The sequence below is a fragment of the Tenebrio molitor genome, chromosome 1 (assembly GCF_963966145.1).
Source record: "Tenebrio molitor chromosome 1, icTenMoli1.1, whole genome shotgun sequence".
Lineage (NCBI taxonomy): Eukaryota > Metazoa > Arthropoda > Insecta > Coleoptera > Tenebrionidae > Tenebrio > Tenebrio molitor.
Genome location: NC_091046.1, coordinates 23,553,569 through 23,567,764, shown reverse-complemented (window position 1 = coordinate 23,567,764; position 14,196 = coordinate 23,553,569). Strand labels below are relative to the sequence as shown.

General features: G+C 33.1%; 2 protein-coding genes and 1 long non-coding RNA gene across 17 annotated transcripts in view; 2 read left to right on the top strand and 1 right to left on the bottom strand.

Annotated features, from left to right (window-relative positions):
• Positions 1-1,632: 1,632 nt before the first annotated feature.
• Positions 1,633-2,554, top strand: LOC138123419 (uncharacterized). The gene is made up of 3 exons (XR_011156779.1): positions 1,633-1,847; positions 1,971-2,095; positions 2,149-2,554. It is a non-coding gene; the product is annotated as an uncharacterized lncRNA (long non-coding RNA).
• On the bottom strand, positions 2,410-3,176 carry SmD1 (small ribonucleoprotein particle protein SmD1). Its single transcript, XM_069038127.1, has 2 exons — positions 3,019-3,176; positions 2,410-2,920 (listed from the first exon to the last, which is right to left on the bottom strand). Exons 1-2 carry the CDS (start codon positions 3,030-3,032, stop codon positions 2,569-2,571), a joined length of 366 nt encoding a protein of 121 aa, XP_068894228.1. The 5' UTR covers positions 3,033-3,176; the 3' UTR covers positions 2,410-2,568.
• A 3,245-nt stretch (positions 3,177-6,421) lies between these two features.
• The window catches only part of Prp4k (Pre-mRNA processing factor 4 kinase), a 44,807-nt gene continuing 37,032 nt past the window's right edge, over positions 6,422-14,196 (top strand). For 14 of the 15 annotated variants that reach the window (XR_011156722.1, XR_011156733.1, XR_011156732.1 and 11 more), the window contains exons 1-5: positions 6,423-6,587; positions 6,669-7,929; positions 8,341-8,637; positions 8,860-9,092; positions 9,145-9,413. Coding sequence is in view for 2 of the 15 variants with exons in the window: in XM_069037615.1 (XP_068893716.1) it covers positions 6,577-6,587; positions 6,669-7,929; positions 8,341-8,637; positions 8,860-9,092; positions 9,145-9,413 (2,071 nt within the window). In the remaining 13 variants the exon portion in view is untranslated. Of the gene's footprint in view, positions 6,588-6,668; positions 7,930-8,340; positions 8,638-8,859; positions 9,093-9,144; positions 9,414-14,196 lie in introns of all 15 variants that reach the window. The other variant, XM_069037649.1, reaches the window with a different exon arrangement.

Below are 14,196 nucleotides of genomic sequence, written 5' to 3'. Positions count from 1 at the left end.
TAGAACATTATGTGGTTATATATTTTTTTTAGTGATGGATAAATGACTGGTCATTTATTTTTGGTTAAAGTTGACCGGTCCTTGATCGGTCAATTACCAGTCATTATTGGTCAAAAAGTAGGAACTAGTTAAACATCACAAAATGATTCTTTCAATGTCAAGGATTATTTTAATACCAAATAATGGTTCTTAATTTCATTTTTTATAAGATTTATTGATCGATAAATTATTGTTCTAAAATTGTCTAAGTGAGGTTAAGTTTGAATTGTTTGAAGTTATACTTTGTTTTTTCTTTAAAATATTTGCTAGAATTTGAACTTTTTGTTAATTTAAAACGCTTTAAAACTTTCAACACAACTGTGTGTGTGTATTTTCAGTTTTTTAGTTTCTTTTAAAATACTTAAACATTCGTTTAGAATTTAAAAAAGTAGGTAAGTATTTTATGAAAATAAAAATATATTGTAAAGTCCATTCAATAAACATCTGGACTGTCAAAATCAAAATTGCAGTTGTTAGGTTGGTTAAATTACTAGTTATTTTCATATTGCCCAGTTGTTATCTATGATTTTTTAATTTTTCAAACTATTCATTTGTTTAAATTGACATTGTCAAATAAATTGCAAAATTATTTAAGTGTATTTTGTAATAAGATAAAAATGGAAAGTTCAAAACGAACTAGGGTGGTTCTATTGGCGCGAGAGAAGAAATTATTATGAGGAACAAACAAAAAAGTGGTAATAACGGGAAGAAATCACAAATTTGTGCCAAAGCCGCTCCAGTATTGTTAACTAAGAATTGGTGTTCGTTCTTGTGATTCACAAATCAAAATTTTGGAGACAGAAGTGTTAATCAAGTGTTGAATAATTTTCTTCTGAATAACTGAAACAGATTAGTTTATTTTGGATGATTTTGGTTGTTGTTTAATTTGTTACCTGTTTTCAGTTTGTCGTGTGTTTTTTATAAACTTTATTAAATTGCTCTAATTTATTTAGTTGCGGTAATGAATGATTCAAAACATTTTTAGTTCAATTATTAAAAATATTTTGATGTCGGTACACTCTAGCGAAAATTTTTTATTTCCAAATACATACAGTCAAAACAAGCATTTTATTTAAAATTTAATTTTGACAGTCCAGGAGTTTTTTGAATTTACTATACAAAAACGATTGAAAAACAAAAACCACTTCTTCCTAGTAGATGAAAAGCTTAATAATCGTTTTCCACAATGATCTTTATTAAAGTTTTAGATGTTTCATTGTCATAATTTACTTATTTATTGTCATAATCCATTTCTTCATTGTCAGCAGCTACGTAAATGAAATCAGACAACCCAACATAACCTTAGTCATCACTCATCAGTTAAACAGTCATCATATCCTATAATCTTCAACACTATAAGCGGGAAATTTAAATTTTTAAAATGACTGGTCAAATTCGTCAAGTCATTGACAATTATTGACCGGTCAAATGGGTCATTGACTAAGTCAGTTACCGGACCTCACAACTCTAATTTTTTTACAGGTACAGTTCGAGACATGGAATTTCGGGCATCACTGTCAATATACTGTCAAGAAATGTAAAATAGCCTTTACATTATTAACCTCAATGACTGACGTGAACAGAAAATATATTTCAAAATTTGACTTTTGAATGTCACGTTGACAATAAAGAGTGATTTACATCGCAATTTTTTTGAAATGACAGAAAAATGATGACCGAAATTCCGTGTCCCGAACTGTACTAACACTACGTCACAGAATGCAGTACTAACGTACCTAACCTAGAACCTATCCATATGGCATATGCCCCCGTGATATGCCCATACCAACCTTCCACGGTGATATCAGGTAATAATAGTGATAAAACCATATTCATGTTGTGGTTTTAATGATCTCAAAAAATATTAAGTGATATTTTGTATCATTTGTTAGATTTAATTGGAAGACTCCAATTATAATAATAAATTGTAGGTACCTACTATTTTTTTGTGATAGCAGATAATGAATACTAGACCAGGTTAGATTGTAAGGGAAAAAATCGTTTTACCATATAAAACATGGCTTCATTTTTTGGTGAATGTTCAGTACTGAAGGAGGTAATGACAAATGAGTAAAATATTTAGAAAAATAAAAAAAGGATTTATTTTAGATATCAAAGACAGAAGAGGCCATTAAACAATGTTATGAAAGAGTACAGTTACTAGAAAACAAAATTGAATGTGATAGTCTTCCCAAAGAGAAGCAAATGAACATGAAAAAAGAGTTATCTGAAGTTCGGAAACTATTAACAACAAATGAGCATCATCTGTCACAGCTGCATAAGCATAATAGAAAGTCTTTTGCTTTCGTAGCAGCCCTCTGTTTTGTTTGTTTTACAATTTATGCAATGTACATATTACTACAAGGGCCAGACTTTTAATCTTTCATTTTTTATTCATTGTAATTTTTTACTTATAATAATGAACATGCTAAGGAAAATTATTTTATAAACATAGTTCTAAAACCATGCAAGGTTAATTAAACAAAAGTATTTGAAATAAATGGTCACAAATGTTTCATTGTATTTTTTTTATCTGCGACCTCTCCCTCGACCACGGCCTCGGGGACCACCTCTTCCACGTCCTCGACCGCGACCTCTTGAAGCACCACGAGCACTCTCTTTCTTCTTAGCCTTTGCTTTAGGTGTATCATCAATCAGGAGTGTTTCTAGAGGTAAACTATCTGGCAAAATATAATATCGTATATTATTGCCTCTAACTGTTAATGTATCCAGGTTTACAGGATTGCGATTTTTAACAGTAACTTTTACTGCTTTTAAATGTGTATTCATCGCCACATCCACACCAGTAATAGTACCATGTACTTGTGTACCATTTTTTAATTCCATGGTCACAGTTTCATGGCTCAATTTCATCAAAAACCTAAAAAATAAAGGTTAGACATTAAATATTTTTATTTAATTTGGTATTTACAATTCAAGCATTATATTTACATCAAATGTTGGAAATAATGCACTTACCTGACCAACTTCATTTTAATTGTTAATGTATGTAGTAGATAGTATTTCTGCGATTCTCTTTTACCGGTAAAATAAACGCTACAACGCTTCTTATTTCATTTCGTTTCGCTGACGATTAGATAGAGAGCGTTAAGTTGCGTGAACGAATAATTGAAGAGGAAAAGAGATGCATGTTTGTATCTATTTGGTAGGTTGGTAGCAACCACAGAACATACAACACTGTGATACAACCTTGGTTGCTTAAGATATGCAGATACAAATGAAAATGTATCCAATCTTAGAGATTCGAATACAATTCGTTCATGTTTACTAGTACAATAAAAGAAATCTTGACATAAATACACATTTTAAAATAAAGTTTATCCATTTTCACTAAACATTACTGTTAGGGAATTTTCTTTTTTTTGTATTCCAATGAAAGTGTTTTATTTTGTTCTAATATTTAACATTCAAAGCGGGCGTTTTTGATTTTGTTAAAAAATTTGACACTGTCACATTATAATTATTATTGAAAAAAATACGATTATAGGGATATCATGGAGGCCACAGGCAGGGTTACAAAGAGAAAATGCCTCACTGAAATTGAAATAAATGAAAATGACATTGACGACCAGAATTTTTTGCTCGCGACAGTAAAGTTGACTCAAGTTGCAAAAAACCACTTGTCATTTGCAACAGCGTTTTTTCAATATTTTTGAACCAAATAAAGGCACAAAGAGATCAGAAAATCATAGCTTTGATTGAATATTTTCCATATAAGTACGGTTTTAAAGTAATTTCAAATGACTAATGCCATAAAAGTGCTGTTGCAAAGGCAAAGTGGTTTTTTGCAACAGCATCGTTTTCATATTTTTGAACCAAATAAAGGCACAAAGGGACCAGAAAATCATAGTTTGGGTTGAATATTATCCATGTAAGTACAGTTTTAAAGTAATTTCCAATGACTAATGCCATAAAAGTGCTGTTGCAAATGCAAAGTGGTTTTTTGCAACTTGAGTCAACTTTAGGTACTATTACGATCATAAAATTTTCGACATCAAACTTCTGTCACATTATAAAAATTACTCTAAATCATGCTTTATTGAAACTGTCACATGAAAGATGAAATTGTTGTCAATTTGACACCGGTTTAAAATATAATTTTTTTAATATGCGAGTACATTTGGGTATTTGTTTTATATTTTTTATTAATTAAAACCTCGGTGTATTCCATTTGTCTGATTTTTACAACTTTTTGAATATTTTTTCGGTAAATCTGACATTCACATTTTCAAAATTGACACAATCAAAATTGAGGTTATTAATACATAAGGGTTGATTTTTTGATCGCAATAGTATCGTGTGTTCCACAAAAAACTCACTCGCAGCAGGCCATGACAAAAATGAAGTATGTCTTAGTACCAGACACAGACTAAAAATATATATTGGGTATGGTACCAGATGTGAAATGAACTACTAAAGTAAATTTATAGGTTATCTGTCACAACCATATATCTAATACTAACTATTAGATATATGCCGCCAGTAACCAAAATTGATTGTGAAATGAAAAATCATCTATCACTTAGCGAGAAATTAGTCATTTGCAACTGTTACTCTCGTGTCAAAAATGGATTACTCCCTAGGATTTAGGGATATTCGTTACTAGGTTGCCATAAATTTGGTTAGGTTGGAGGCTATGTGGTTTCTGGTGACAAACAAAAGATATCCCAAAAATGTAAGACAGGCATCAGGCTTTCGAAAATTTGCGCACGTTTTGAATAAGCCAATTGGAAGCTGCTATTTAAAATGCGCGGGCACTAGGGGGCGGTTTTATTACTATATCTGTTGGTTGGCCCAAGTATAGCATCGATTCGCTCGGAATAAATCGTTTTCTGCCCGAGAAATAAACCTCGGCCGGCGGCATGCCGCGATTTCAGACGTCACGATTCGTATATATGACCATCGCGGAAACGAACGCTGTTGGGTCTCTCGAACTGTAGCCGAGCTCTAACGAGTCTTGACTCTTGACCACGCACCGGTGATCGTTTACAAGTGTAGATTGTAGGTGCTCGTTTGTTTTTATTTTGGATTTGGTGGTGGTGGTGTTATTGGTCCCTGGTCAAAAGTCCGTGTTTTATTTATTTTTATGTATATTGTTTAATAAAATGAATGAAGATATGGAAATTAAAGAAACTGCGAAAATATTATTGATTAATTGTTAAATCATCCATTTAATTCATTGTCTTACGACAAATTGTAAAAAGTCAAGAACAGCCACAACCAAATTTAACCGGCCTTATATGCGTAAGTGTAAAGCAGAAACGGTAATTTAACACTACGTGGTTACGTGGTATCAGAAATGCAAGGAACAGACAGACGAACAAATACCTGAAATCAATGAATTTCTATTTTGGCAAACGCCAGATGATCTTGATGATGATGATGAATGAATGAATTCCCGAATTCATAAACTCTGATGAATTCAGCTCACCTATACTGTTCGATCCAGATCATTCGGGTCCGTCTACGTTACAAAGAGATCAAAAAAAGTAAAACAGTAAACTTCTACTGCATCGTGGACTATGTCCACTGGGGACACCACGTCAAAAAAAAAGTGCACCCTATTGCTCTACCTCTGTGGTGGTGTGCAAAAGAATAAAAAGTACAAAAATAAAAGAAATTCTCGATTTCTACCAAGGAGTATAGAATAATAGGGAGGGGAAGTGAAGTCGCCTTAATGTGCATGTCTGCTATTAGTACGCCCCAAGAAAGTAAATCACTTGCATTGTGATATTTAGTGTTGTTTTCTAGTTTCTCATACTCTGAATACATTTGTGATGCAAAAAAACTATATAGTGTTTTATTTTCCTGCAGTTTTATTGTTAATTCCTAACATCTCAAGAAGTAGTGTTAACTGGGACGTACCTCACGGGTTGCATAAAATTTCACCCGTTTCCTTGTCCCTCACCGCTTCAATTTACCGCGCCCATAAGCTTGCGTATGTCCCCTCCCTATATTTCTATACTCAAAAAAACATAAACAACAAAAAATGTAGAGAATTGCATGCTCTACACTTTCTATAATAACTTAAATAGAGGTATCTCGCACGGATAATGAAATAATCGCAAAAATGTGATTTTGCACCCCTATTCTCCAGTATGGCGGGACGAGCGGCAACCCCCCAAGGTCGCAAACTTAACAATATTAATAATATGCCTGATAGAAGATACCTCCCAAGTATAAACTTTTTTGTACCTTTTGCAAGGTAAAACTCTCTATTGATTGGACTATATATCAAATGTAAATAACAAGGCAATTTAATAACAACCGTATTTCCTCTTTATTTTAAAATGCCGCCAAAATTGTATGTATCAGTTTTTGCCACCAGAGGGTAGTAAAGTCGATGACAGTTTAGATTAGATCGTTCGATCCTTAATCTATGGTTCGATCAACGTCGGTGTAGCATCAATGATGCGTTATTGTAATGTTATTTCATAGGTTATTTTTCTAACTTTTCAATTAATGATAATTTTGATAAATAACATTATCCAGAAGTACTTTTTTTGAAATATTATAATGGATGTGGTGTAAGTATAAAATAAATTTTTATTATTGCTATATATGTAGTATGTATTAAAATACAATATATGTATAACCTCCATTTGAAGATCCAAAGGTGAAGTAGAATTGATTTCAAAAAGCACAGTTGAAAGTCCTTTGAAGAAAAAACATAGAAAGGAACACAAGCACAAACACAAAAAACACATCGCTGAAAAAATTGATAAAACCAAAAAACACAAGAAGCGTAAAAAACATAAGCATAAACAGAGGGATGTGTCAGAAGACAGGGTATCTTCAAAAAGTGACAAACATGATCGGTATACACCCGAGTTATCACCTAAGTCAACAGCTGCAGTATGTAAGAAAAATATTAATCATATTATTAATGGTAAATCTTTGTCAGGGACTACAAAAAACAAGGATGTGGTGAAAAGCGACACAGATGAGGTTGTTAACTATGTAGTAACTGGTTTGACAGATTCGCATTCTCTTGAAGTTATATCATCAGAAAGTGAAGATGGTTTACCTGAGACAGAATGTGATAGTGATGCTATCGATGTGAATGTGATCGAGGCTGACATGGATTTAGAAGAATTAATGAAACAGAAAGAATTGTTACAAGCTGAAATTGCTAAAGCAGAAATGGAATCTGGTACTAGTCCAAGTGGCACAAAAAACAACGGAAAAGATCCAAAAGTTGTTGAGGAAATTATTTTATTAGATGATTCAAGTAATGATGGTGAAGTTGTACCTGCAAAAAAAATAAAGCGATCTCACAGTAGAGAACGTAGAGTGATAATTGAAAGAAAGGACCATTCTGTGAGAGATGAGTCAAAACGAAGACATGCACATAGCCAGGAAAAAAATCATAGGGAACATGATAAGGTTGTTAAAGATAAAATATATAAAGATTTTGACAGATATGGAAGGGAATCTGATAAAAGAATCAACAGGGAAAGAGATTATCATAGAAGCAGCAACCAAAGCAGAAAATCAGCAGAACGTAGATCTCGTGAACGATCCAAGTCTTACATTTATGATAGAGATAATAAATCTCGTCATAACCGAGATCACAGATCTAGAGAACGACACAGATCTAGGGAAAGGAGATATGAATCTAGTAGGGATAAATATCGTAATGACAGAGATTATCGTAAAACTGATATCAGAGACAGAAAAATGAAGGAACGACATAAAACTATTAGGTCTGAAAAACAAGATAAATACAAGGATTCTTTAAGTGAAGGCATGAAACATGGAATCAGTAGTGACAGTGATATAGATGTCAATATAGATCTTGTTGATGATGAAGAAGATGAACAGAAAATTATAGAAAAGAGACGAAAACAACGTGAAGAGCTGTTAAAGGTAATAATAAATATAGAAAGCACTTTTAATCTAGCATGTGACACAAGATAAGTAACTTAATTGGTTAAAAAAAAAATCTTTCGTCACTTTGGTATTTTTAACGCTTATTAACCAAAAAAGCATTATAATCATTATCATAGTTTAAAAAAAAAAAAATGTTATTGTAAATTGCTATGTATTTCTGTATCTTTTTTAAATTAATCTAATAACATCATTGGTAAAACTAGGAGACAATGAAATGAAATTTTAAGTTAATTATTGTTTTAATGTTATTTTATATTTTGGAAATAAATATGCAAGAATTACAAACAGGATGATATAGTGTGGTAATATTGTAACACAACTTAGAATTTTTTACAACACTTTTTTAAATTTGATAGAATCTTGATATGGAAAAATTGAATTTTGTAGAGGTTGGGTGGAATCAGTGAAGATTCAAACACCAATATGTCATTACCATCATCACCTAAAGAAGATAATGAAGAATGTTTAAATGTTCAATCTAATGAACTTGATAAACAAACTATTGAGGATTCTTCAAATGAGAAGGAAAAGATTAATGATGAACCGGAAGAATCACATACACCCCCCTTATTACCAAATATGAAGGTGAAACCATTTATGAATGAAAAAGAAAAAGATAATAAAATCAAAAAGGCTAATTGGGATATGTTTGCTGATCAGGATATATTTAAGGCAGACACAAATGTAAATAAAAAGTTCTAGGGTCAGTTTACAGAAAGAAAATTAAATACATATTTAATTCGAATTAAATTTTAATGCGCGATTAACCGATGAATCCGAAACTTCGATTGGTTCAGTATGATGACGTGTTCAGTTAATCTCGCATTTGATTACGATTAACTTAATTTCGTTTCTGTAAACTGGCCCCTATTGTTTTGTGATGTATCATTGATAGTTAATTTTTAGTCACCAAATACTATTATCACCAAAGGTTCTGGAGCTGAAAACCCAGCTTTAACTGACAACTGGGATGATGCTGAAGGATATTATAGAGTGAGAATAGGTGAAATTCTGGATTCAAGATATATGGTTTATGGATATACTGGTCAAGGTGTTTTCAGTAATGTTGTAAGAGCAAGAGATCAGGCAAGATCGAATTTAGATGTTGCAGTTAAAATAATTAGAAATAACGAAATTATGTAAGAATAACTTTGTTGGGTTTATAGAATAATTATGTAAAATTTGATGTAGGCACAAAACAGGCTTAAAAGAATTGGAAATACTTAAAAAGCTAAATGATGCAGATCCTGAGGATAAATTACACTGTTTGCGATTAATTAGACATTTTTTTCACAAACAACATCTGTGCATGGTTTTTGAGCCATTAGCCATGAATCTCAGAGAAGTCTTAAAAAAATATGGAAAAGATGTTGGTTTACACATCAAAGCAGTTAGAAGTTACACACAGCAGTTGCTGCTTGCTCTGAAGTTATTAAAGAAGACTGGAATTTTACATGCAGGTAACAACATACCCTTGTTGTAGGCTTCATTTAAAGAAAGAACACAGCGATGGGGGTGAATTAAAAAAAATGGAGTAGTAACAAAGGTGATGTTTAATTAACTTTTATTATATCGCCGGTCCCAGTACCACCAGTGGCCTCGTCACCGGCCATGTTCTGGTGCCGGTATTGGCATTATCTACGGCCGAAGTAGCGTCGTCATTATATGTAACACAAATAATTAAATAGTTTTGAGCAGAACTATTTTCTTAGCACAGTCAGCTAATACACAATAATATAAAAACGCGGCGCTGTCGTGATTCACGGAAACCACCTTAGACTACAAGAGCGCCTTCATAAAATATGGGCGAAGGTAGAGTGTGGGGAATATCACGTGACTGCAGTGTCACTCCGGCATTATGAACGGAATCGGGTAAACGCGTGTTTTTTGTTTTTGTAAATGTCAACATTGTCAACTCACATTTAATTGTCATCTATTTAACCACCTGCTTAAATGAAGATCAACAGATTAAAAATGCAATTTGACGAAAGAAAAAGAAAATTAATTGTTTCTGGGGCAATTTGTTCTGCAAAAAAACGTTTTTTCCCCGTAAATTTGTTATCACCGGATTCAATACAGGAAGAGGAAGAAGAGAATATAAGTGTAGTTGCACAAGGAATACCTTTAAGAATTGGATATGTTGAACGGATTGCACCGGGGTTAATCAACAGATAATTTCAAATGCATTGTAGAGTCAGCCATTCCAGTTTCGAAAATTTTGTCCCCATTATTGAAAACATAATTAAAAAATGTATAAAAATACCTTAGAACATATTTTTTTCACGTAGCCGCCGCTTCACTGCCGCCAGATATTTGACAGACGTCAAATCTGACGTATGGGTAATTTCTCCCGCACCGCTAGACATCGGTAACATGGGTACACTCCGGGTGTCACTCTAAACATTTGTGAACGATCTGGGGTAGGGTGATTATTCCCCCAATTTTAATTTGTGAACGGCGTTTGGGTGACCCACGGGTAACCTTTATACCTACCCAGAGTATTTATGAACGCGCTCCAAGTGGTCCTACGAGTTTTGGTTCTCTATTAGTATACAGGCTGTTTGATGAAAAACGCCTTAACCCATAACTTTTTTATTTATTACCCGATTTCAATGAACAAAAAAATTAAAGATATGGTTTTTCAAGCGCTACAAAAAAGCCATAAGATGTATTTTTTTTGGCGTTATCTTCAATAGCTAACGATAGTCACCTTTTTTCTTTAAATGGACACATGTAGTTTTTTAGGCTTGGTCTGGTAAGTTTTTTTTTTTCTGAATCTAATGATGTATTGAAAGTTATCATTTGGTTCATAGCTAACTGAAAAAAAAAACATGTTTTTGTGGTTCAGCTTATTATAAAATTTTGAAGAGTGCTGTGAAAAACAATCGGAATACAAAGTACGATAAATGTCATCTAAACGTCAGCTTAGAAATTTTCATCTGCTTTTTTAAACTTTTTTTATTTAAGTATAAAATAACATTGTCAGTCATGCAGGATCGCAGTCATTTGACTATTATTTTATGTTCGAGAGTAATAAAAATCGTAATTAGTCAAAAACAAAAAGTTAATAGAAAAAATAATAATAATTATGACTATTATTCATGTTTTCTAAATTTTTTTTTTTTTTTTTTTTTTTTTAAGTCTTGCACCTGAAAATTTTCAAACTCACACTTGACATTTGTTGCTATTTGTATTCCAATTGTTTTTCACGGCACACTTGAAAATTTCATAATAAGCTGAACCACAATTAAAAATTGTTTTTTTTTTTCAGTCAGTTCTGGACCAAACGATAACTTTTAATACATCATTAGATTCAGAAAAAAAAACTTTACCAGACTGAGCCTAAAAAACTACATTTGTCCATTTAAAAAAAAGTTGACTATCGTTAGGTAGGTACTGCAAATAACGCCAAAAAGAAAAAAAATATGGCTGCTTCGTAGCTCACGAAAAACCAATTCTTTGGTTTTTTTGTTCATTGAAATCGGATAATAAATAAAAAAGTTATGGGTTGAGGCGTTTTTTATCAAACAGCCTGTATTAAAGAATGAATTTTATAAGAGTTGATTTGGCGCATGAGTCCCAAGTGTAGAAAACGAGCCGTAGGGGAGTTTTCTATGGGACGAGTGCGTCAATGCTCTTATAAAACAAGTTTTTTATGTTATTTTTTAGGATGTGCACCCTTGTTTTAATTTTTAAATACAAAAATTAAATATTCAAATTCTAGGGAATTTTGTATTAATTGGTAATTCAAGGTAACGGATGCAACTAGAGGTAAAGTCAACACGAAGTATGACATCACGTGGTTTGCGCAGAAGACGAATGTTGAATCTAGCGCAAAGTACATAAACAGTATAGGTATGCTATACTTGCGCCGTGGAGGGAGAAAAGACTGGAGATGGCATTTCCTATGCTTCCCATGTTAAAAATCCGAACCCTCTAAAAACACGTGCAACAACCTTTTATGACCCAGTCCACAATGCGCTAGATAAAGAAGCTCAATGCGCCTGGAAGGAAGGCGAAGGAAGCCATTGGCCTAGCGTCTACATTCAGAAACCTTTTATGACTCTGTAGTTTTCGCGGGCCGGTACACTTATTTGAATTAGTGCCATCTCCAGTCTTTTCTCCCTCCACGACTTGGGCCAACCAACAGATATAGTAATAAAACCGCCCCCTAGTGCCCGCGTATTTTATTTAAATAGCAGCTTCCAATTGGCTTATTCAAAACGTGCGCAGATTTTCGAAAGCCTGATTTACATCCACAAAAATTACTTGACGGCATTCGGCGTCTCATTCGTTTTAACCTCGCTTCGGGAGTTTGACCACGTGTTTATGTTGGTTCTCTATTTGTTAGAAAAAACCTGCTTCATTGTGAAACAGACTTCGGCGTACATCGTTCTACGCAACTAGGCCACATCCCCTTCTTTTTATTACTATATCTGTTGGTTGGCCCAAGTATAGACTCGCACAGTGACACTGCGCATGTCCAGGGCTGGCAGTTTGTTACGTCACTGGTGGAAAGCAAAGCCCCAGACTCGTCCTCTGTGCGTATGGTTCAAATGTAATTTCGGCAAATTATAACAAATAATGTTAAAGCATTAAATTATCCCATAATAAAATCATCTGAAACATGGTATATTACACTATAAGTGATGAAAGTGCCTGATTTTCAACGAGCAATACATGATATACTCACGAGCGCCAGCGAGTGAGGATAGGTAGTATTGCGAGTTGAAAAATCGCACTCTGATCAGGAATTGTGTATACTATTTTTTCCAACGTCGCTTATGAAAATGAGTCTCAATTTTAAATTTCTTTATAATTATTTTACTCCCCTATTTTTTTAATCTTCCGGATCTGGAGTTTCAATTAATGCAAATAACAGTGTTTTAATTTTTTATATTAATAAGTAGGTAGTAGATTGTTAAATACATTTTCCTCACTAGTGAGTTTACTTTCTCCATTTTCCTCACTAGTGATGCAAACGTCTATTTTCCTTACTAAATTGAGTGACGACAGTATCATTTTCATAAGCGACGTTGGAAAAATTTATTATTCACGAATGTTAAAGTTTACAATACGTTACATTGTTATTTTTTTAAATTTATTACTTGCTTGACGGTCAGCGCGTTTTCTTTTACTATAATTATTTTTTTGTTGCTGCAGCTCTACGTTTAAAAAATTTATTTTGATAAAAATACATTGTCTAACAAATGTCTTTATAATAACGTCATCAACTGTACATTTTTTAGAAAGTTTCTGCAATAATTTCACGTTTATTTGTCGAATTCCTGTAAAATGATTCCGAGTGTGTTTGCAAAATATTTTTTCCATCAACGGAACATGTTCCAAGAATTCTTCTGAGGGTTGAATCAACCCACCAGACGATAAGTGACGAATCCAGCTAGGCACATTTCTTGGAAGACAGTAAGAATGTTCATTCTTATTCTCCTCCACATACGTATATCATCTGAAACATGGTATATTACACTATAAGTGATGAAAGTGCCTGATTTTCAACGAGCAATACATGATAAAGTACTAAAAACAACATCTCTCTCAGTTATAAAATGATACTTTCCTTACTGAGTAAGCTCTGAGCTTCCACCAGTGACGTAAGCAATCGCCGCAACCACCGCGCTCTCCTTTTCCCCATGTGCTGCGGTGGCGGTGCAGTGGCGGAGTCAAAAAATTTCATTTGTTTACGCTATGGAGGAATGTTAGGGGAATGTTCTTAAGATGAAGATAGTTTTTATTATTCTATTAGAGGTTCTACAACAAAAGTAGATGACCATCTGTAACAGATGTTAAAAAGTCGAGTTTGAACATTAATATTGGAAGTTTTTTGGTGTAAATGATAATAATACAGTGAAATATTGATAAAAAGTTTCTTAGAGATCTAGTAAACCACGAGTGCTTTAATAGATAGCCATAAACGACTTCAAATTGAATACAATAATAGACCTATTAGAGACACAAATTCTAAAAACATTTTTATCGCTGTGCTGTTCTTTCTTAGCGACTGGTATACTTAAAGTGGATGATGAAATCCTTTGTTAGTTGTAGGGTCCTGGATGTAGGTTATGTGCTTATAATATGATCAGATTGTTATATAATATTATACTAGTCACTTTTCATTATCCACTCGTATAATTTTTGTAATGTACAGGGCAAGTCACATAAGGGTTATTTCTGAATTTATTTTGTACGCAACCAAAAATACTAATGACGCTGACTACTTGATAC